This window comes from Oncorhynchus clarkii, chromosome 27, assembly GCF_045791955.1.
Source record: "Oncorhynchus clarkii lewisi isolate Uvic-CL-2024 chromosome 27, UVic_Ocla_1.0, whole genome shotgun sequence".
In the NCBI taxonomy this organism is placed as follows: domain Eukaryota; kingdom Metazoa; phylum Chordata; class Actinopteri; order Salmoniformes; family Salmonidae; genus Oncorhynchus; species Oncorhynchus clarkii.
Window position 1 is genome coordinate 1465044 of NC_092173.1, and position 24430 is coordinate 1489473.

The 24430-nt window shown below is 44.4% G+C and overlaps 1 protein-coding gene across 9 annotated transcripts in view; it reads left to right on the plus strand.

Moving 5' to 3' along the window:
* LOC139386389 (DISP complex protein LRCH3-like) overlaps positions 1-24430 on the plus strand; it is an 81585-nt gene that overhangs the window by 45619 nt on the left and 11536 nt on the right. The window contains exons 10-22 of one of the 9 annotated variants that reach the window (XM_071131947.1): positions 5-81; positions 397-436; positions 703-843; positions 1112-1159; positions 10039-10092; positions 13238-13318; positions 13890-13967; positions 14652-14688; positions 14947-15060; positions 15761-15861; positions 16150-16287; positions 16633-16710; positions 17271-17592. In XM_071131947.1, coding sequence (XP_070988048.1) covers positions 5-81; positions 397-436; positions 703-843; positions 1112-1159; positions 10039-10092; positions 13238-13318; positions 13890-13967; positions 14652-14688; positions 14947-15060; positions 15761-15861; positions 16150-16287; positions 16633-16710; positions 17271-17471 — 1188 coding nt within the window. In that variant the 3' untranslated portion in view covers positions 17472-17592. Of the gene's footprint in view, positions 1-4; positions 82-396; positions 437-702; positions 844-1111; positions 1160-10038; positions 10093-13237; positions 13319-13889; positions 13968-14651; positions 14689-14946; positions 15061-15760; positions 15862-16149; positions 16288-16632; positions 16711-17270; positions 17593-24430 lie in introns of those variants that run through there. The other 8 variants (XM_071131948.1, XM_071131949.1, XM_071131950.1 and 5 more) reach the window with 8 other exon arrangements.

Below are 24430 nucleotides of genomic sequence, written 5' to 3' on the forward strand. Positions count from 1 at the left end.
GTAGAGCTCTCCAGTCAAGTCCAACTCCTCCAGAGACTCAAGGACAGACGACCCGAGGCGACACAATTCTCTGCAGAACAGGTAGGAAGACGTGTGTGTGTGTGTACACACACCCTATCTTTCTTGTAACTTGACCTATAGCAGTGTTGTATGTGACGTATAACACTCTCACACAAACACATGAGCCAATCTCTATTGCAGATTCTCAGCTTGTGTTACTGTTGTGTCTCTGTTTGGTTTTTAACAAAACAAATTGACTTACCAAATGACTGTGCTCAACAGACCATACAGTCTCCAGTCTAAATAAAGATCCCTAATCTAATCTGTATTTAGTTAGATCACACATCTAACCCCCTCCCTTCCTCCCTCTGTCTCCCACCCACCCCCCTCCCTCAGGACTGTCCATGATCCAACCTCTTCTACCTCTCATAATCAGGTAACCCGAATATGTCTAAATGCTGGGTACAGCTTCCAATACTGTTTATTACTACGTAATTACTACCATGTTTTTAATCTTGATGTATTGAGTCTAAATGTTGATACCGCCTCTTTTCAACTCCGCTTTTCTCTTCCTCGTTCCGCCTCCTCTCCCTCTGTTTCCCCCTATCTTCCATCCTTCATCTTTCTCCTCTCTCTTGGTTTCTCTCCTCTCGCTGTGTTTCCTTCCCCTTCCTCTCTCCCCCCCTCCCTCTTTGTGTTCAGAGAGGGTCAGGGGCTGGGGTTGGTGCAGGTCCGAGCGTGGAGCGCGTGCGGAGGATGGCCCAGTTGGCCGCCCTGCGGTATGAGGAGGAGAGGCAGAAGCCACGCTCAGTGCAGCGGGACGCCGTCATGACCTACGTCAAGGTTCCTCCGACTACTATTCAGTTTTATTGTTGATTTATGTCTTGCTCTTGTATCTCTGTTAGTGGTGGATTTAGTGGGGGAGTTGGTGGAATGTTATTGGAGTTTACACTGATGCTGTGTATGTCTGCAGTAGCCTTATGTTTAAAAATGTTAAAGTAAAAGATAAATATGAATGGCCTCAAATGAATGACATTCTCTAGCGCTTTTTCTAAGTAGACCTGTTTGAGAGCATTGTGTATGACTGAGACTGGTCTCTCGGTCTCCACAGCACAAAGTGTCTCAAAGTCCTACCAAGCTGAGTCCCACAGAGAACGAGGTGAGTCCACACACTGCGCTCTCTAACTCGCTCTCTCTCTCTCTCTCTCACCTCTTTCCTCAGTTTTCTCTCACTCTAAAGGTCTCGCCATGCTGAGTTAATGTATGTGTTGGCATGAAAGGTTCTAGAAATCAACAAAAAGCACAAGTTTTAATAATATTTTACAAGGGCTCTCTGTTAACATGACCACGCAATTTCTTCAGCAGTCATGTCCGGTGTTCATTCCCCCCATGAATTCTATGTCATCCCCCTTTCAATTGTCCTCCATTAATCCTCCACCTCACCCCACACACACACACCCCACACACACACACCCCTCTCTTTTGCTCCTATTGTGGTCTAGTGCCTTCCTTCACACTCCCTCCCCTTCAGTTATACCATCACTGATTCTTGAGGGTAAAGACGAAACATCTACGACCCCAGCAATGTATTGTCGTTTAACAATAACAGTAAGGCGTCTGTTTTTGTGCCTACTTTAAAATAGGCAGAGCTCAAGACTGCAACCATTTAGTCGCATCTTGCGACCCTTTAACCTCGCTGTGCGAGTTACGTTTTTTATTGGTCGCACATTCAACCTGAACATCCTCAATCAAAACGTCATATTTTATAGGAGGATAAAACCATGAATTTGTTAAACAATAAAGTGAATTACCCTCATCATGTCTGCCCTGCTGCTGGTACAGCCTGTTTCGTTGGGGCACTCGCTCTACCCCCTTGTGGGCTCGCTCTACCCCCTTGTGGGCCTCTTGTGATTGTATTACATTGCAATATGCATATACGGGGAGCAACTAATTGTCCATATTAAAGAGAGGAGGGTCTGAATGCGGTACAGATGACATTATTGTGGGAGCACCTTTTCTCAGAGTATGAATTGGGTTTGAATCCTAAGCAACCTGCATGCACATTGTTTGAAGTACAGTAGACTAACATAGCTACTGTAGTAGGTCAAAACTGTGTGCTAGAAACCCCTGGTAGAGCATGGGGTGGGGAAGGCATTGTGTTGCTCATATTAATCATTTTTTGGCTTCAGACCAATGCCTACGTCTCACTTCAAACAGTTTTTAATTTCCATGTTTTTTTTACACTTTAGGTGATTGTCCAGCATGACACCAATACAAATAAAGTCAAATTACACAGTGACAAATGGCAACCAAAGTAATGTAGTTATTAGTAATTATTTCATATTAACAGCTTATTTTCCAGAGGGAGGTGAAAAAACAGAAACCCATTGAAGCCAATATGGAGTAAACTCTTTTAACAAGCCAATCGAGAGGGCTCCTGGAAAATACAGAAATAATCAACATTATTTATTTACTTTCATTATTGACTGTCACATTAGGTGGCTCGGAGAGCAATGACACAAACTGCTCAGTGTTCTGCGCCAGCAGAGGGCCTGTGCTACTTCTCCCCCTGACATCCTGGTCATCCACTTCGGTGGAAACGACTTGGGATACGCCAAGGGGACGGCACTGGTGCGGCACATGCAGAGATTTACAGATGGTCATCTGAATGTTTCCCTGGACAACGGTGGTCTGATATCGCACAGCGGAGAAGCTGGATGTCCCAGTGGGACCAGAAGTGCATGGAGGTGGCCTGGCGCTCAGTCAATCAGCAGGGAACACAATCCGCCACCCCATCCTGGGATGTAGGAGTGGAATGCATCTGACGGAAGAGGGCAATGACGTATTCCTTGAGTTGGTCTCAAGTCTACACCATTCCCTCCATAGTAGCAAGATGGAGAACGGTGCAATTGCAGTCCATAATTCGGGGCGTTCCTGCGTATGGGCATTCCTGCATCTTTAGGGCTCCCGAGTAGTGCAGCGGTCGAAGGCACTGCATCTCAGTACTACAGACACCCTTGTTCGAATCCAGGCTGTATCACAACCGGCCGTGATTGGGGGTCCCATAGGGCAGCCCACAATTGGCCCAGCGTCGTCCGGGTTTGGCCGGTGTAGGCCGTCATTGTAAATAATAATTAGTTCCGCCTAGTTAAATCAAGGTTTCATTAAATCTGAAGGAATCTCTCATACTTCTATTGGTCCATTTTTAAGCTGGGACTCGGGGACACAGGCGGGAGCGCTCCAGTACAGTAGGTGGCGGGAATGCACCATCACGTTGGATGCCAACTGCTGATAAACCCCACAGAAGAGGAGTGAATGTAATATTCTTTGTATTTATTATACATTTGCAAACATTTCGAAACGGTTTTTGTTTTGTCTTTATGGGGTATCATGTATGTTTGCAGCCGGTTCTGGACCGCAACCTTTCTGCGTTGTGTTCTGGTGAGGTGTAGGTGGAAGGGAAGGACACAATTCTGCCGCTTGTCTTTTAATGACTGCATAGAATGGATACAAATGCAAGGCAAACTTTAATGCTGCCATCTGGACTCCCACACACAAGTATATTTGCCTCTCCTCATCACGTTTTGTTGTACAAAATTGTACAAAATGTACATGTTAATATTTTCTAAAGACTCACATTTTCGTTTTATAAACGTTGTACACCAATACATCCAACAATTTGCAATTCAGTGCCAAATATTTATTGGAGTGTACCTGAGGCATACTAATGAGGCAGCAACGGCATTTTTGACATGACCGGACAGGTAACAAAATGAACAACAGCTAACTTAACACAAACAGCAGGGGTACAAACTTCACAACCCAGTGCTTACATTTGAATATAAAAATAGATTTTGACAAACAGAACTATGCTCAATTTTATCTCTGGGACCCTCAGGATGACAAATCGGAGCAAGATTACTGAATGCAAGTACATTATATTCCTTCAGAGGTCAACGTATCAAACCAGTTGCCATGATAAAAGTTTTGTTGTTGTGCGCACTCCTCAAACAACAGAATGGTATTTTTTCACTGTGATAGCTACTGTAAATTGGACAGTGCAGATTAACAATAATTTAAGCTTTCTGCCCCCCAAAAAACATGTCTATGTCCTGGAAAGTTGGATGTTACTTACAACCAGGGACATCACTAGATATTCATGGATAGGGGGGATAAGCTTCTTTTAGGGGGGTCTGGGCATACTCCCCCAGGATTTGTTTTAAAGCCTCCAAAATGTGTTTTCATCATGTATTTTTAGATAAACAACGGGTGTAAAATCGATCAAAATAAGGTTATTTTTGGACAAGGTTGGCTAAAGGTATACCGGTCTCAGTTTGTGTTTGACACTGATCTAATATGACTTACTTAATTTCTTTATTTGGTTAGAATAAAAGTCCACTCTGTCCTCATCCATCAAACAACAACAAAAGGCACAGAAATGGCTTAATATTCTAGCCAAAATACTTTTTGGATGTTATTTTGAGAGAGAGACATGCAAGGTCATATTATACCACTAGAAATATTTAAGTTAAACCCTTTTGTTAATTGTTGCTCAAAATTCATAGGTCTTTGCAACGCACTTTAGGCCTGCTATACCCCTCTCATTTGGAGTTGCTGTTGCAACTCATTTGCTATCGGTTGGTTCTGCTAGTGCTAGTAAACACTCCTTAACTGTTCCCTCTGTTACATACCGAACACACAGAGCCATCTGTTCAGGCTGCCCATCCCTGTCCTCCTCCGCCATAATGGCATACATTCCAGACTTTGACATCTCAGAGACCATGGCGTCCGTAATCTCTTGAGCACAGCATTCGATCATGTCATTCTGAGATTCTGGAGAGAGAGATGTCGCGTTTGATGGAGTATTGTACCTTTGCAGGAAAGGGTTAAACTCCTTCAAAAGCTCCATACATTCAAGAAAGTTCCCTCTATTTGTGCTTTCACTAGATTCATCATTGGCACGGAAAGAGAGTCCCTGTCTTCCTAACATTGAGGTGACCGCAACAATTCTCCTCAGATACTCCCTTCTCTCTGCAATATCACTATCACTAGCACCATGACTGCTAGTTGCCTGGTAGCTTTGCCATGCCACAACACTGTCTCTGTGTTTGTGCCATTTCATGTTTACCCGAAGATAAACAAAGCTTTTTCCAATTTTTGAAGCCATTACTGACAAAATAATCAAATGGAAAAAAAATTCTACGAACTCTACATGGAAAGTAGAAAGCTGCGTTTTTTGAACAGAGTACTCTACCCAATTGTATTTCTCAAACCAGCAGTGCTGAAATGCCCTTTTCTGTGTACCAAAACCTTAGTGTGGGTAGCTATTCAGCTTCACTTGTCTAGGCCCAGTATCTTTATCCCCTAAATCGTTCTCATTTCTGGAAGGAGTTGCTGCAGCGGCTTCATTTCTTTCTTTCTCTGGATTTGTTTGTTGTCCCTCCCTCCTTGTCTGGATCTTTTTGTTGCCCCTCCCTCCCTGTCTGGATCGTTTTGTTGTCCCTCCCTCCCTGTCTGGATCTGTTTGTTGTCCCTCCCTCCCTCCCTGTCTGGATCTGCTTGTTGTCCCTCCCTCCCTGTCTGGATCTGTTTGTTGTCCCTCCCTCCCTGTCTGGATCTGGTTGTTGTCCCTCTCTCTCTGGATCTGTTTGTTGTCCCTCTCTCTCTGGATCTGTTTGTTGTCCCTCTCTCTCTGGATCTGTTTGTTGTCCCTCTCTCTCTGGATCTGGTTGTTGTTCCTCTCTCTCTGGATCTGTTTGTTGTCCCTCTCTCTCTGGATCTGTTTGTTGTTCCTCTCTCTCTGGATCTGTTTTTTGTCCCTCCCTCTCTGGGCATGCTTGCTCTCTCTCACTTATACAGCTCGCATGTTGATCTCCGCCTTGCAGAGAATTCTCTCTTTCTGCATGACCCTTTAAGTTATCATGAACATAATTTATTTATGCCTAACAAAAGTAAGACATGCTGTACACATTTAACTGAAAGCTGAACATTTTTTTCTCACTAACCTTCATCAGACATGCTCCCTCAGCCCTGTCAGCCTCCAGCTTCTTTCCCTCATTCGTGTCTGCTGTGTTTTTCCATGTATTGTTATTAAACTCATATTTACAATAACTTGAGGCTTAATAGGTGATTAATCTTAGTCTTAATTTGTGTGAACTGGTCAAATCTTAATTTCTCACCGGATTGGCCTTCGGCAGAGGTGCTGGCACTGCCTCTCTTGAAGAATTTCTGTATATCCATCTGACGTTAGTCGTTAGCTAGCCTACAGTTGAGAAATTGAGGATAATACAATGACATTGTTAGGGACAACTGTCACATTTTCTACACATGACCCACTGAATTGTTTTGCAATGGCCTACTGAATGAAAGCAATTGAGAATGAAAAGACATGTGCATGATTTTACGTGGACACAGATCCAGTAGAGTTAACCTCTGAAGGATCGGACCCTTTTTCTTCTTCAATTTTCACCTAAAATGACTTTACCCAAATGTAACTAACTGCCTGTCGCTCAGGCGTGAAGCAAGGATATGCATGTTCTTGATATTATTTGAAAGAAGACAATTTGAAGTTTGTGGAAATGTGAAATGACTGTAGGATAATATTTTTTTTTACTGAACCTTTATTTAACTAGGCAAGTCAGTTAAGAACACATTGTTATTTACATTGAAGGTCTAGGAACAGTGGGTTAACTGCCTTGTTCAGGGGCAGAACAACAGATTTTTACCTTGTCAGCTCTGGGATTCAATCTTGCAACCTTCCGGTTACTAGTCCAATGCGCTAACCACTAGGCTACCTACGCCCCAAATATAACACATTAGATCTGGTAAAAGATGATACAAAGAAACAAACATGCTTTTTGTATTTTTTTTGTACTATCTTTGAAATGCAAGAGAAGGGCCACAATGTATTATTCCAGCCCTGGCGCAATTTCGATTTGGCCACTAGATGGCATCAGTGTATGTGCAGTTTTAGACTGATCCAATCAACCATTGCATTTCTGTTCGAAATGTTGTATCAAGACTGCCCAATTGTGCCTAATTGGTTTATTAATAACTTTTCACGTTCATAACTGTGCACTCTCCTCAAACAATAGCATGGTATTATTTCACTGTAATAGCTACTGTAAATTGGACAGTGGCGTTAGATTAACTTCTTGACGCACCCATCCCGTTACCGGGATCATTTTCATCAACATCCGCTGAATTGCAGCGGGCCAAATTCAAATTAGATGACTAAAAATATTTAATTTTCATGAAATCACAAGTGCAATATAGCAAAACACAGCTTAGCTTGTTGGTAATCCACCTGGCGTGTCAGATTTCAATAAAGCTTTTCGGTGAAAGCATACCAAGCGTTTATGTAAGGACATCTCTCTCAGTAGACAAAATATTACAAACAGCTAGCAGCCAAGTAGATTGGTCACAAAAGTCAGAAAAGCAATAAATTAAATCGCTTACCTTTGATGATCTTCGGATGTTTGCACTCACGAGACACCCAGTAACACAATAAATGTTCCTTTTGTTCCATAAAGATTATTTTTATATCCAAAATACCTCCATTTGGTTGGCACATTTTGTTGAGTAATCCACAGGCTCTTGCGGTCACAACAGGACAGACGAAAATTCCAAATAGTATCCGTAAAGTTCGTAGAAACATGTCATACGTTTTTTATAATCAATCCTCAGGTTGTTTTTACAATAAATAATCAATAATATTTCAACCGGACCGTAGCTTTTTCAATAGGAGAGAGAGAGAAAATGTCTGCTCCAAGCTGTTGCTCATGCAAAACTCTGCTGGCTCCTAGCCATCCACGATGCGGTGTGTCGTTCTCGCTCATTTTTCAGAATAAAAGCCTGAAACTATGTCTGTTCACACCTTGAGGAAGCCATAGGAAAAGGAATCTGGTTGCTATCCCTTTAAATAGAGGGAAGGCATGCAATGGAACAGAGAGCTTTCAGGAAAAATAGCACTTCCTTATTGGATTTTCCTCAGGTTTTCGCCTGCAATATCAGTTCTGTTATACTCACAGACAATATTTTGACAGTTTTGGAAACTTGAGTGTTTTCTATCCTAATCTGACAATGGGTACGTTTTTCAGCCAATCACGAAAATACTGCCCCCTACACTCAACAAGTTAACAAGAATTGAAGCTTTCTGCCCATATCAGATATGTCTATGTCCTGGAATTTTCTTGTTACTTACAACCTCATGCTAATCGCAGTACCCTACATTAGCTCAACCGTCCAGAGGGGGACCCACCAATCCTGTGAAGGTTAATGAGTGAGCGACGACGGACGTAGTCAATATAACTGTGTTCAGCACATTTGAAATGTTAAGTGACCGAACGCAGAAAGGGGGGATATCAGCACATAATGAAACCTCTTACAATATTAGATTATGACATCTCTCTAAAACAGGTTATAGGCTACTCTGCACCGCTTAGTCAGAACAGTAACGTTAGGCGAAATTAAGAGGGGGGGGGGGGTTATGGAAGACGCACACAGCCACTCCATTGAATAGCAGGCTAATGTTACTGATTGCTCTGCACTGCTTGCAGTTAGCCGCTGATTCCTTCCAAACCACTCGTTGTTAAATTTGCGATTTTCAACGTGTTGTGTAATATTAATGTCCAATAGTCGTTGAGTACCGATACGTTTTTGTTATTCATTATTTCTCTTCATATGACAAGGATTAAAAAGGATTTGCCACTAGATTGTCGACTTGATTTATGATGATGACTGTTAGCTAAGACTTTGAAAGTAAGATGTTGACATGATCAGTCCAATCAAAGCTACTGTACAAATAACGTGATTTGACGTAATTTCTGTGGCCACTGACCTTGAGCCTCCTTGGATGGACACTTCTAATATACATTTTCTAGCTCTAACTTTAGACTTGTACTGTCCCATGAGTGGTAGAAAACTGAGTCTACGCAACGCTCTGTATTTTCTGCTGGCCCGCCCCACCACCACAGAAAGCCCTGAGCTAGGCTGAAACACCTGCATTTTGGAGCTGCCTTACTCAAGAAAACTAAAATGAGACCAAGTTTGTATGGGGCTTTATGAACTCAATGAATGTTTGTTTTTATTTTTTATTTTAAATTGTTTGAAAACTGATGTGGCAGGTATTAATGCCAAAAAAACAAGCAAATCAGCCCCACATGCCCTGAATGACGGGCCGCCACTGGATACCTTATACGTTTCATTAACGGTTGCACCTACAAACTTATTCAATCCGAAAGGTGGCAAGTCTGATGCTCATTTTATGGACGCTGTGGACTCGTATGAATCCAACGTCTAGAATTTGAGCTATGTTTTTGAAAAAATTGTCTGACGACCCTAATGCTAATGGTCAAAAACCCGGTATAGTGGTTCCCGCCAACGGCCGGACAAATCATGACCAGAGGCGTGGAGTGTGTTGTGTACCGCCAAACAAGTTAATTTGCTAATTTTCATCGACATTGGTGTCATATTGGTTTAGATATGATGGTATGTAAATTTGAATGTAACATTGAGCTTCAACCAATGCATATACTATAACCCAATAATATTAGAGCACATCAAGACAAAAAAACATCTGAATTCTGGAGCCCTATAGTGACAGTAAAATATAACAAAAGTAGCTTAATTGTCAACCCAAAATTCCTGACCATCACTGGTTTAGGGTTGTATATCACCGTATTTTTTTATCATACATTCCTGCTTGGACATGTTAGATGTAGTAACTTATTTATTGAATGCCATCTCTGTAGTCTGACACTAATTAATAAAGCATTGTAAATGATTTTATAATGACTTAAGATGCTGACTCAAATGTATTCTGTTGTGGGACGCTGCACAATTCTTTTGGGGGGGGTGCCACCACATCATGTGCTGGTGCCACCAACTAAAAATGTTTGTGCCACCAGGGGAAAGTGTTAGTCTAGAGCCCTGGCTATATATCCTAGCGATCTCCCCCTCACCCCCTCTCCATCCTCACCTCCTGTCTTCCCTGTGTGTTCTTGTCCTCATTCCCCCTCTTCCACTCCTCCCTGCCAGAACGCGTACCCCTCCAGGCGTTCCACCCACACGGACGACTCGGCCCTCTTCATGGTAAGGCCCCATTGCTGTGCTCCCGTTCTCTTCTTCCCTAAGCCAACAAGTGTGCACTACTTCACTCTCTCCACTAATTTTAGAACAGTGGTCAATTTAGATTTTTACATCAACAAATGACCATAAATTCATTGCATTTTCATCTCTTATCAAAATGAAAAGAAACCAATAAATACATGTATTTTTCGAGGTATCTTTTTCAAAAACGTATCATTCCATACAATAATCTGTCATGTTAATTTAGAAATAATACTTGGCGACCCCATCTGCAGTTCCCGGTCGGCCACACAAGGGCTCTCGACCCCGACTTTGAATAACACTGTTTTAAAAGGGAGCAACTGGGGAAAGAAATATGGGAGCCCATGGCATGCTTACACCAATCTAAACCTGTTCTGGGGGAATTTTTTTATATATATTTTTTTTAACAAAAATTAATCTTTGTGCTTCTAAACCCTTGTGGCGGAGTAAACAAGTGCCCACGTTAGGAAAACAGTAGGAAATGGGAACACAACCTGTGTCTCACCTGCTCTCTATCCACCCTCTACCCACCTGTCAACACCCAATAACCTTTCATAGTCCTCCCCCTCCATCTCTAACACTCTTGTATACTGTTTGGTTATATAGCTAAACACATTCACACGAGAATGAATCTATGGACTTCCAGGTAACTGCCCAAAAAAGGAAACGTGAGTAAATGAGGTGCCTCCACACACATGTGGTTCCTGAGTTAATTAAGCAATTAACATCCCATCATGCTTAGGGTCATGTATAGACATGCCCAGTTGCTTATTATTTTGACTACCATGGTTAGATGAGATCTTGATGACTTTGTAAGAGGGGTCTCAAAGGAGCATAAAGAGTTTAAAGGGTGTTTATCTCAGTCACCAGATCTCAACCCAATTGATCACTTATGGGAGATTCTGTAGCGGCACCTAAGACAGCTTTTTCCAACACCAAATGATGGAATTTCTCATAGAAATATGCTGACTCATCCCTCCAATAGAGTTAGGGTAAGTTTGGCGGCGTGAGTGAAGGAGGCTTTGTTGCGGAATAGAAAGCCGACTCTTGATTTGATTTTCGATTGGAGATGTTTGATATGGGTCTGGAAGGAGAGTCTAGCCAGACACCTAGGTACTTATAGATGTCCACATATTCAAGGTCGGAACCATCCAGGGTGGTGATGCTGGTCAGGCGTGCGGGTGCAGGCAGCGAACGGTTGAAAAGCATGCATTTGGTTTTACTAGCGTTTAAGAGCAGTTGGAGGCCACGGAAGGAGTGCTGTATGGCATTGAAGCTCGTTTGGAGGTTAGATAGCACAGTGTCCAAGGACGGGCCGGAAGTATATAGAATGGTGTCGTCTGCGTAGAGGTGGGTCAGGGAATCGCCCGCAGCATGAGAAACATCATTGATATATACAGAGAAAAGAGTCGGCCCGAGAATTGAACCCTGTGGCACCCCCATAGAGACTGCCAGAGGACCGGACAGCATGCCCTCCGATTTGACACACTGAACTCTGTCTGCAAAGTAATTGGTGAACCAGGCAAGGCAGTCATCCGAAAAACCGAGGCTACTGAGTCTGCCAATAAGAATACGGTGATTGACAGAGTCGAAAGCCTTGGCAAGGTCTATGAAGACGGCTGCACAGTACTGTCTTTTATCGATGGCGGTTATGATATCGTTTAGCACCTTGAGCGTGGCTGAGGTACACCCGTGACCAGCTCGGAAACCAGATTGCACAGCGGAGAAGGTACGGTGGGATTCAAGATGGTCAGTGATCTGTTTGTTGACTTGGCTTTCGAAGACCTTAGATAGGCAGGGCAGGATGGATATTGGTCTGTAACAGTTTGGGTCCAGGGTGTCGCCCCCTTTGAAGAGGGGGATGACTGCGGCAGCTTTCCAATCCTTGGGGATCTCAGACGATATGAAAGAGAGGTTGAACAGGCTGGTAATAGGGGTTGCGACAATGGCGGCGGATAGTTTCAGGAATAGAGGGTCCAGTAGACACTTGTAGAATCTATGCCAAGTTGCATCGAAGCTGTTCTGGCAGCTCGTGGTGCCCCAACGCCCTACTAAGACGCTTTCATTTGGAGTTTCCTTTATTTTGGCAGTTACCTGTGTTTCGTCATATGCCTGTGTGGAAATCTGGTTTTTCTGATTGCATCTAACAATCTGTTGGTCAGTGAGCGATGCGTTCCGCCATTCACTGCCACTATAAAAGAAGTGGCGTTTGACATCATTAACTGGGTCGTGTTCGTTACGCACCAAATGGAAGAAAGCGGATTGAACTTCCATGTGGGACTAGGATAAAACTCACATTTTCATTTTCTGTCAAGTGCCCTAATGAACACAACCCTGGGTATTATAACTTTTTCACAGTAACGTTCCTACGATCCAAACTCTACCCCTCTGGCTCACTTTTCTCTGAGCACAGTACGGTGTAATCCAAGAATCAGCCTGCTTTTGTTACACATGGCTTATTTACAGCCTGGTTTGGCGTGACTTGTCGAGCTAACCATGCCCCTCGGCTCACTTAAAATGTTTATTTTACAACAAAAACTTCAAGTAGTTAGAGCACTTTCATGACAGTCCTTCGTCTTGAAATGTTTAAACTGTTGACATGCACAATTTGTGACTGTCAACTGTGGACTAATGAACAAAATACACATATTTTTGTTGTATAATGTCCCTTTAAAAGGGGGCTGGCATCAGATACCTAATCGGGTGCATGGAAGGAAAATGGAAATATCTTCACCAGCATGGTATGGTTTGGGTCAGCACGGTCGTGTGAAAACGCTGTTAGTTTAGTTATGAGATGACCTGCTGCTTGGTTCTGGATTTCAGCTGGCTGTTGGAATCCTTGCCTGTCCCCTTGCTTTCTGACTTTTTCACTAACCTGTTCCAGAGACAAGGGTTGTGTCCCAAATGGCACATTATTCCCTATATAGTGCACTACACTTTACTAACGCCCGTAGGGCACAACAAATAGGTCCCTTTTTCCTGGTTCATTGTAGCTTACACCTGTCCTGGCTTAACTCCTCTTCTCCTCCTCCACTTCTTTCTCTTCTGATTCCCCTCTTTCTGTATGTGTTTATTTTCTGTCTCTCTCTCTCTCTCTCTCTCCCTTCTCCGGCTGGTTCACTGTTAGAGCGAGTACCAGCCTCGCATGGTGTTTGAGATAGACACTGACACCAACACCATAAAGAGGAAGCCTGGCACTCACAAGCAGGTGAAACACACCTTTGGTTACAGTCCTACACATATACACATTTGACTTGTTTCACATGCACATTTAGGGAGCAACTATGTGTACACAGCATACACACAGTCGCACATTGTTGGAGCACAGCAATACATACAAACAAACAAACCAACCAAGTCATAGGCACTTAACCCAAATTGCTCCTTTAATTCGCTCTAGATAAGAGCGTCTGCTAAATTACTGAAATATAAAATGATATACGGGCTGTCTTCAAACATACCATCCCACACACATACATGCACACAGTTGTTGTTTTGTGGCCTGGATCTGCAGCATGCTGTGTGTGCACTGTGCTTTACTCAATTAACAGAACAGTACTCCATTTTCTATCTCTCTCTGCTTATAAAATCTCTCCATTATTCCACGTCTCTTTTTATTTTCCTTCACACTTCCTTGTTACTCTTTCTCCTCAATTGTCATTTTATTTTATTTTTAAATCCCTCAATCACCTGTTGCCATTCCTTCCCTCGTCTCTTTCCTTATTTCTCCTTTTATTTTTGTCCTCCTGCACTCTTTCTCTCCAACCACCTCCCCCCAGTCTCTTACTGTGTCTGGGATGTCCATAGATGGGTGTCTCTCCTATCCTGCCGATATTGCCCCAACTTGTCTACTGCAGGTACTGCAACCTTGCACGTCGTCTTTTCAGAGCAACCTCCCTTTTCTTTTCTCTTTTTATTTCCTTATGCTTTGGATTTTGGAGCATGCTGTTAAACACTGGTCCAGGGCCAGTTTAGTGATGGTTAGAGTTTGGCTCGTGCATGTGTGGTGCGCTCCCCTGTGCAAAGTGCCTGCTGTGGCACCACCCAGGTGTGAGCTACACTTTGGCTGTGGATGAGGTGAGTTTCCCCTGCATAATGGAAACGCGTTGAGCACCTATTAGGAAAGCACTAGGTGTCTATAAAATAAGCTGACCCTAAGGGGCCACTCTACCTACCTGCAGCCAGAGAGTCTGCTCCATGGCTCTATGCCCACAGTCCACCCTCTTCTCTGTAACAGTTGCCCATCTTTGATGTAGTGGTAAAAGATAGGTTTGTTAACACCAAACAGTAAAAGATTAATGCTAATCCTAACAGCGCTAATGTTGGTGTCAAAAGGTGCTCTCGTGATATTTGCGGGCCTTTACTCTCCCTCATTACATCTCTGGTGCTGACAGAGGCGTGATATATACCTGAGTATTGTTGAGAGAACTGTATGTGCATGAATGCCGGAGTTTCACTCCTGACACCAGTTGAAAGTGGGATGAAATGAACCCTCTCTCTCCCTCTGTTTGCTCTCTGCCGGGACTTGACTGGCCACCCAGCAGGGCGAGGATCGCTGCTCCTCCCTGTCTCCCACAGGTAAGACACCAGTCACACTATTCCTGCTGCCCTTCACTGCTAGGTGCAGCTAGTCCAATTGGCTTCCAGGGAAACCAGAGTGTAAATGGCTGTGAACGAGAGCAGCTTCCAACACACCCTTCCCTTCTCCTTACTCATTTTCTGTATCCCAAATTGACTACAACTCCCTAGACGTTCCTGTGGATCTGAACGGGTTTTATAACACGCCATATTCACTCTACCACTCTCCCACCTGCTCACTTCCTGTTCTGCTTGCAGCCCTCCAATCACCTTCTTACCCCGGCCCTGTTACTCCGCCCTCCTGCTGTGGACCCGCCCAGCGGCCGGACAGCTTCTTGTTTCGCCTCAGCCAGAAGGAAGAGCAGAGGAGAGGTATGTCACTGGATCACAACCTCTGGATCTTGGCTGCATGGCCTGGGGAGCTTTCAGAAGAGAGTGCTGGTACCTCTTGAGTGTGCAAATGCGCATGTCGCAATTGAGTGTCATGTGACATTGCTCTGGTAACTAGCTGGGCTGATATGGATGGGATCCTGCACAGTCACTGAGCGATACTGTGGATTGTCAAACAAAATAGATGCTTCACACCCTTAGAATTCATTTGGGGGTCGGGGAGGGGGGTTAGTAGTATTAGATCATTTTGCGTATGGAAAGATTTCTATGTTTTAAATAGGGGAGGGGATATTGTCGGCTTTTGTTTTGACTTATGTATGCTGGTCTGCTCTGTTGGTTTTGTGATCCCATCTATGACTTTGATTTCTGTCTGTCTATAGGTCAGAGTTTTGTCTGTTTGGTTCAGTGACTAACATGCATCTGTGGCTTATAGTTTCGTAGCTCAGTTTTTTGTTGGTTTTGTTCCGACTCTCTATTACATCAAGTTCCTTCTGTTGCTGTAGTTCTATCTGCTGTAGTTTGCCTTCTGGATTGTTTTCCAGACGTCTGGTCATGCACTTGTATCCGTAGAGCTGGACTTTCCTCGTCTTCAGGATCAATGTTTAGCACCCATTCTGCTTTCACCAGCTTTTGATCTTGTGTGTGTATGTTTGAGCCTGTCTGGTTCTGCCTTCCTCGCCAGGTAATGGTGCCGCCCCCAGGCCAGAGCCTGAAGATGTGACCCCTACCCAGGCTCAAGGCCCCATGGGAGAGGAGGCTGCTCTGGTGGAGCAACTGCGGAAGGTGAACAGATTCTCCCCCCCTTTTGAACAAGCCATTAGGGCCTGGAGTTTCTACTGGGTTCCTTGGCCCGTATTCATAAAGCATTTCAGAGTAGAAGTGCTGAACCAGAATCAGTCTTTCCTTTCAGATCGTAATGAGTACAATTATATGAACACGGGGACCTGATCCTAGATCGGCACTCCTACTCTCAGATGCTTCATGAGCCCAGGTCAGATCACAAGGTCAGGAAAAACTCCAGTCCCGACATGTGCTGATCCCCCTGTAATTGTGTCCTGCTCTATTTTGTAGAACATAGAGTCGCGTCTGAAAGTGTCCTTGCCAAGCGACCTGGGAGCAGCACTGACCGACGGGGTCGTCCTCTGCCATCTGGCAAATCACGTGCGGCCACGATCCGTACCCAGCATCCATGTGCCCTCCCCTGCTGTGGTGAGTGTTTGTGTGTTTGCGCACTTTGTGCGTGTGCTGTGCGTGCAAACCATGTGTGCATTGGTGAGTCAGTTTTAGAATATCAGTTTTAGAATACATTTTGTCAGTGTGTCTTTCTGTCAGGAACACTACACTTCAAGCATATCAATACAACAATGCTACTTTTTTGCATTTGGGTTATGATCAGACACTGCTTACATCCCAAATGGAACCCTATTCCCTATATGCTGTGACATAGCCCTATAGGCCCTGGTCAAAAGTAGTGACAGGGAATAGGGTGCCATTTGGGACACAACCGCTGTCATTGTGCTTACCATTGTCCCCGTTCTGTCTCTGTCCATCAAGCCCAAACTGACGATGGCCAAATGTCGGCGGAACGTGGAGAACTTTCTGGAGGCGTGTCGCAGGATCGGGGTTCCACAGGTAAGACCTTCACACTAGTTGAATAAAGGACTGGCATACTCAACTCACTAGTCTTCATGCTAAAACGTCTGTGTGTTTGTGATGGGTTAGAAAAAGCATATGATCCAAGAGAACCTTTACTGACTGACTGTTCTTCAGATTTTAATTTGCTAGCAGCAGGCAGTGACCTCAACAAATTAATGAAATACCTGAAGGCTATTTTCAGACAGTGCAGGTTTTTCTCTTCTATCATAAGATGTTTTGTTCATAGTAGGGAGACAGACTCCCTCTACTACTCTGCTTTTTGTATCAACAACAGTTTAGCCTACTTCTCTGTCCCTGCTGTTTATCAGTTGACTCCAGCTAACTCAATTGACAAACGGGCAACCTGCATAGCTTTAATAGCTTAATAACAGTGACTTTCTCTCTCTCTCTTTCCGTTCCTCCGCTTCCCTCTCAAATGCATCTTCCATCCAAACACAAAACTCCCCTATCTGTGTGATCTTATCCTTTGCCCCCCCCACCCCACCTAACCCCTTCCTCCACCATTCTCTTCCCCCACTTCACCTCCCGTGGGACAGGAGAGGCTGTGCACAGTGGAGGAGGTTCTGGATGGCCGGGGAGGCTGTGTTTACGGGACGCTGGGGGTCCTGCTCTCCATGGCTCCTCCCCCCCTCCTAATGCCTTCACCTCCGGCCCAGCTGGCAGGCTTCGCCCTCTTCTATCTGTCCATCATGTCTGTACTGTGTGCCCTGTACTGCCACCTGGTGCCCCACCTCTGAACTGTGTCTGGACAACACAATCCCTTCCTCACATTCCTCGTCCCACAACAAACGGACTCTCTACCACTTGTGCACACACACTATCTCAAACACACACCACTCGCACTCCTCTGTGCTTCTCATTTCATATTGCGGTGTTTTCCATCACTGCAGCATTATCTATTCAGACACAGCAGTCAGCAGAACTCAACAAGGGAAAAACACAAGAATGAGTGGACCACTCCCTCTCTGTCCCACTCTGCCTTAACAAAGAGGAGCGCTCGCCACTGCCTGGTTTGCCATCCACTGAAACGGGCACAACTCCATATGCCAAATACCATATAGTAGGTTTTATCTTTTGTTGTTCCAGTTGTTTGTTGGGGAAGGTTACTTGCGTCTCCTCAAGGAGTGGAAAGGTGGACCTTCGATGCTCCCTCGTTACCCTTCTGTCATGTACTGGCACTCCCCCCATTTGAGAGAGACAGCGAGACCCTGGAGGTGGCTGTGTTGTCACTGAACTGTCCGCTACTGTACCTACCTACTGAACCTCCGTCTGTGCCTTAAGTTTGTCCGCCTGCCAACGTGTGTGTTTTAGATGGAACATTCCCACCCGAAGCCACTTCCATTGCACTAATAACATCAATCAAGTCGGAGTGCTTGTCCAATGTAGCCTACGTGCTGCTTCCTCCCTCCTCCTGTCCCTGAGAAGAACCAACCACAAGTAATCTGACTAATCAATGCCGAGCGCTTCTCTTCTCTCCTGACTCTAGCACAGCTTAGCCTAAGCTGCAAAGTCAGTCTGAAGTTTTAGCCTAATCAAGAGAGCAGATCGGCGAGGGTCATGTTAGCCTTTGAGTCTTTGCTGACGCACAATCAAGTTTCCGACCGGAACCCTTTTTATTTCCTTGACTGTCTGTGATCCAGCTCCCCTCTGTCATAATGCTCATTTTGTGGCTCCGGGGAGATGTTTCCGCTAGATACAGATCTAGGATCAGCTACACCTCGCCAATCCTAACCTTTAAAGAGGAACTGAAACGCTCAAATCACCCTACATTTTACAAGGTATGTAACCTTGTTGAAGGTGATGTTCTGAAAATACTTTTCAAACATAATATGATAGATTCGTAGAGTGCCTAGCACAAGCTTCTTTAAAAAAAAAAACGTTATTTAACTTGGCAAGTCGGAGAGATATACCTGCTGGAATGCGTGTTTCAGGTGGGTGCTGCTATGGTGACCAGCGAGCTGAGAAAAGGGGGGACTTTACCTAGCAGGGTCTTGTAGATGACCTGGAGCCAGTGGGTTTGGCGACGAGTATGAAGCGAGGACCAGCCAACGGGAGCATACAAGTCGCAGTGATGGGTAGTATATGGGGCTTTGGTGACAAAACGGATGGCACTGTGACAGACTGCATCCAATTTGTTGAGTAGGGTATTGGAGGTTATTTTGTAAATGACATCGCCGAATTTGAGGATTGGTAGGATGGTCAGTTTTACAAGGGTATATTTGGCAGCGTGAGTGAAGGATGCTTTGTTGCGAAATAGGGAGCCAATTCTAGATTTAACTTTGGATTGGAGATGTTTGATGTGAGTCTGGAAGGAGAGTACAGTCTAACCAGACATCTATGTATTTGTACTTGTCCACATATTATAAGTCAGAACCGTCCAGAGTAGTGATGTTGGACGGGCGGGCAGGTGCATGCAGCGATCGGTTGAAGAGCATGCATTTAGTTTTACTTGTATTTAAGAGCAATTGGAGGCCACGGAAGGAGAGTTGTATGGCATTGAAGCTCGCCTGGAAGGTTGTTAACAGTGTCCAAAGAAGGGTCAGAGGTATACAGAATGGTGTCGTCTGCGTAGAGGTGGATCAGAGACTCACCAGCAGCAAGAGCGACATCATTGATGTATACAGAGAAGAGAGTCGGTCCAAGAATTGAACCCTGTGGCACCCCCATAGAGACTGCCAGAGGCCCGGACAAAAGGCCCTCCGATTTGACACACTGAACTTTCTATCAGAGAAGTAGTTGGTGAACCAGGCGAGGCAATCATTTGTGATACCAAGGCTATCGAGTCTGCCGATGAGGATGTGGTGATTGAGTCGAAAGCCTTGGCCAGGTCAATGAATATGGCTGCACAGTATTGTTTCTTATTGATGGCGGTTAAGATATTGTTTAGGGCCTTGAGCGTGGCTGAGGTGCACCCATGACCAGCTCTGAAACCAGATTGCATAGCGGAGAAGATACGGTGGGATTCGAAATGGTCGGTAATCTGTTTGTTGACTTGGCTTTCGAAGACCTTAGAAAGGCAGGGTAGAATAGATATAGGTCTGAAGCAGTTTGAGTCAAGAGTGTCCCCCCCTTTGAAGAGGGGGATGACCGCAGCTGCTTTCCAATCTTTGGGAATCTCAGATGACACGAAAGAGAGGTTGAACAGGCTAGTAATAGGGGTGGCAACAATTTTGGCAGATCATTTTAGAAAGAAAGGGTACAGATTGTCTAGCCCGGCTGATTTGTAGGGGTCCAGATTTTGCCGCTCTTTCAGAACATCAGCTGACTGGATTTGGGAGAAGGAGAAATGGGGAAAGCTTGAGCGAGTTGCTGTGGGGGGTGCAGTTCTGTTGGTAGGGGTAGCCAGGTGGAAAGCATGGTCAGCCGTAGATACAGTGGGGCAAAAAAGTATTTAGTCAGCCATCAATTGTGCAAGTTCTCCCACTTAAAAAAGATTAGAGAGGCCTGTAATTTTCATCATATGTACACTTCAACTATGACAGACAAAATGAGAGAAAAAAATCCAGAAAATCACATTGTATGATTTTTTATTTATTTATTTGCAAATGATGGTGGAAAATAAGTATTTGGTATATACCCTTTGTTGGCAATGACAGAGGTCAAACGTTTTCTGTAAGTCTTCGCAAGGTTTTCACACACTGTTGCTGTTTTTTTGGCCCATTCCTCCATGCAGATCTCCTCCAGAGCAGTGATGTTTTGGGGCTGTTGCTGGGCAACACGGACTTTCAACTCCCTCCAATGATTTTCTATGGGGTTGAGATCTGGAGACTGGCTAGGCCACTCCAGGACCTTGAAATGCTTCTTACGAAGCCACTCCTTCGTTGCCCGGGTGGTGTGTTTGGGATCATTGTCATGCTGAAAGACCCAGCCACGTTTTATCTTCAATGCCCTTGCTGATGGAAGGAGGTTTTCACTCAAAATCTCACAATACATGGCCCCATTCATTCTTTCCTTTACACGGATCAATCTTCCTGGTCCCTTTGCAGAAAAATAGCCCCAAATCATGATGTTTCCACCCCCATGTTTCACAGCAGGTATGGTGTTCTTTGGATGTAACTCAGCATTCTTTGTCCTCCAAACACGACGAGTTGAGTTTTTACCAAAAAGTTATATTTTGGTTTCATCTGACCATATGACATTCTCCCAATCTTCTTCTGGATCATCCAAATGCTCTCTAGCAAACTTCAGACGGGCCTGGACATGTACTGGCTTAAGCAGGGGGACACATCTGGCACTGCAGGATTTGAGTCCCTGGCGGCGTAGTGTGTTACTGATGGTAGGCTTTGTTACTTTGGTCCCAGCTCTCTGCAGGTCATTCACTAGGTCCCGTGTGTGTTGCAGGAATTAAATTCCTCTGTTTTAATACCCAATTCAAATGAAACACTTTGTCAATTCATAAGAATTTGTATGACTCTTATTAGTATAAAATGGACAGAGCCCAGGCTTAAAGTCAATCAGCAGCGTTTATTCACGAGAGTACTGCCCATTACACATTTTACCACAGGTTATAAACTGAAAATGACGTCATTAGTTTTAGTACTAGCCCGTGTCATCTCCGCTCCAGTACAATGGCTGTATGGTTCTCACATCGTCTCTCCCTATTAAGATAATATATGACCGAGCCAAGGCCAGCTTGTGTAGATAAGCCTTCTAGCCAGTCTGGCTATAAGTTCATTCATTTCTACCATGGTAAAGACAGTCATTGTTCTAATTCTTGATTATATTTACACACATTATATTTAGTACTAGGATTAAAAAGAAAATTCATACATATACAGTGACATAATAGTATTCTGATTAGTCAGTCCTGATTGAAATGTATACATAATTAGTCATTATTGATAAAATATTCCCTTAACAGTGTGGTTCTGGGATTTTTGCTCACCGTTCTTGTGAACATTTTGACCCCATGGGGTGAGATCTTGCGTGGAGCCCCAGATCGAGGGAGATTATCAGTGGTCTTGTATGTCTTCCATTTCCTAATAATTGCTCCCACAGTTGATTTCTTCAAACCAAGCTGCTTACCTATTGCAGATTCAGTCTTCCCAGCCTGGTGCAGGTCTGGTGTCTGTCTTGTTTCTGGTGTCCTTTGACAGCTCTTTGGTCTTGGCCATTGTGGAGTTTGGAGTGTGACTGTTTGAGGTTGTGGACAGGTGTCTTTTATACTGATAACAAGTTCAAACAGGTGCCATTAATACAGGTAATGAGTGGAGGACAGAGGAGCCTCTTAAAGAAGAAGTTACAGGTCTGTGAGAGCCAGAAATCTTGCTTGTTTGTAGGTGACCAAATACTTATTTTCCACCATAGTTTGCAAATAAATTCATAATGTGATTTTCTGGATTTTTTTTCTAATTTTGTCTGTCATAGTTGAAGTGTACCTATGATGGAAATTACAAGCCTCTCTCATCTTTTTAAGTGGGAGAACTTGCACAATTGGTGGCTGACTAAATACTTTTTTTGCCCCACTGTAAATGCGTATTGAAATTCTCAATTATAGTGGTTTTATCGGTGGTGACAGTGTTTCCTATCTTCAGTGCAGTGGGCAGCTGGGAGGAGGTGTTCTTATTCTCCATGGACTTTACAGTGTCCCAGAACTTTGAGTTTGTGTTGCAGGAAGCAAATTTCTGCTTGAAAAAGCTAGCCTTGGCTTTTCTAACTGCCTGTGGATATTGGTTTCTAGCTTCTCTGAAAAGTTGCATATCACGGGGGCTGTTCGATGCTAATGCAGAACGCCATAGGATGTTTTTGTGTTGGTTAAGGGCAGTCAGGTCTGGAGAGAACCAAGGGCTATATCTGTTCCTGGTTCTAAATTTCTTGAATGTGGCATGCTTTTTTAAGATGGTGAGGAAGGCATTTAAAAAATAACCAGGCATCCTCTACTGACGGGATGAGATCAATATCCTTCCAGGAGATCAATATCCTTCCAGGATACCCGGCCAGGTCGATTAGAAAGGGCTGCTCGCTGAAGTGTTTCAGGGAGCGTTTGACAGTGATGAGTGGCGGTCGTTTGACCACTGACTATTATGGATGCAGGCAATGAGGCAGTGATCGCTGAGATCTTGGTTGAAAACAGCAGAGGTGTATTTAGAGGGCAAGTTGGTTAGGATGATATCTATGAAGGGGCCCGTGTTTACGGCTTTGGGGTGGTACCTGGTAGGTTCATTGATCATTTGTGTGAGATTGAGGGCATCAAGCTTAGGTTGTAGGATGGCTGGGGTGTTAAGCATGTTCCAGTTTAGGTCGCCTAGCAGCACGAGCTCTGGAGATAGATGGGGGTCAATCAGTTCACATATGGTGTCCAGAGCACAGCTGGGGGCAGAGGGTGGTCTATAGCAGGCGCCAACGGTGAGAGACCTGTTTTTAGAGAGGTGGATTTTTAAAAGTAGAAGTTCAAATTGTTTGGGTACAGACCTGAATAGTAGGACAAAGCTCTGCAGGCTATCTTTGCAGTAGATTGCAACACCTCCCCCTCCCCCCGTTCTATCTTGTCTGAAAATGTTGTAGTTAGGGATGAAGATTTCATAATTTTTGGTGGTCTTCCTAATGGCTTCCTAGTGGCTTCTAATGTTAACATGCATAAAACCAAGGCTATTACGGTTACAGAAGTCATCAAAAGCGCCTGGGGAATAGGAGTGGAGCTAGGCACTGCAGGGCCTGGATTCACCTCAACATCAACAGAGGAGGAGTAGGATAAGGGTGCGGCTAAAAGCTATGAGAATTGGTCATCTAGAACGTCTGGAATAGAAAGTAAAAGGAGGTTTCTGGGGGCGATAAAATAGCTTCAAGGTATAATGTACAGACAAAGATATGGTAGGATGTGAATACAGTTGAGGTAAACCTAGGTATTGAGTGATGATGAGAGAGATATTGTCTCTAGAAACATCATTGAAACCAGGTGATGTCATCGCATGTGTGCGTGGTAGAACTGAAAGGTTGGATAAGGTATAGTGAGCAGGGCTAGAGGCTCTACAGTGAAATAATCCAATAAACACTAACCAGAACAACAATGGACAAGGCTTATTGACATTAAGGAGAGGCATGCTTAGTCGAGTGATCATAAGGGTCCGGTGAGTAGTGAGGTTGGTTGGGGTCACGGCGATTCAGACAGCTCGCCGGGCCATCGGTAGCAGGCTGGCAGAGAATGGAGGTCTGTTTTTAGCCACCTCGTGCATTTCCGTCGATAGATTAGTGGGGTTCCTTTTGGTAGAGGGGATCAATCCAATTGGCAAAATAGATATAGTTATGGTGACCCAAGAAAAATTGTCCGATAGACCTATTCAGATAGCAGCCGATAAGACAGCTAACGATTAGTGGGCCGCAGATGGGCGTTCAGGTAACATCGCGATGGAGGGGCCAGTTGGATAACTCCCTCGGGCAGATAACGTCTGTAGTCCAGTCGTGAAGTTCTGGTGGGCCTCCGCATCGGCAGTAAAACGGGTCCGGATAGGTGACTGATGGAACTCTTCAGCTGGCTAGCTCCAGAATAATTGATGTTTGCTCCGGGATCGACGTAAGCCAATAGTCACATGGATAGCAGCTAGCTAGCTGTGAGATCCAGGTGTAAATGTCTAGAGCTTGCGTTTGAAATCCGGGGGTATGGAGAGCAAAATAGGTCCGGTATGTTCTGGTCTGAGTCACGTTGTACAAAACTGGCGATAGCTTTTCAAGCTTACAGTGAGGGACTTCAGATGTGCCA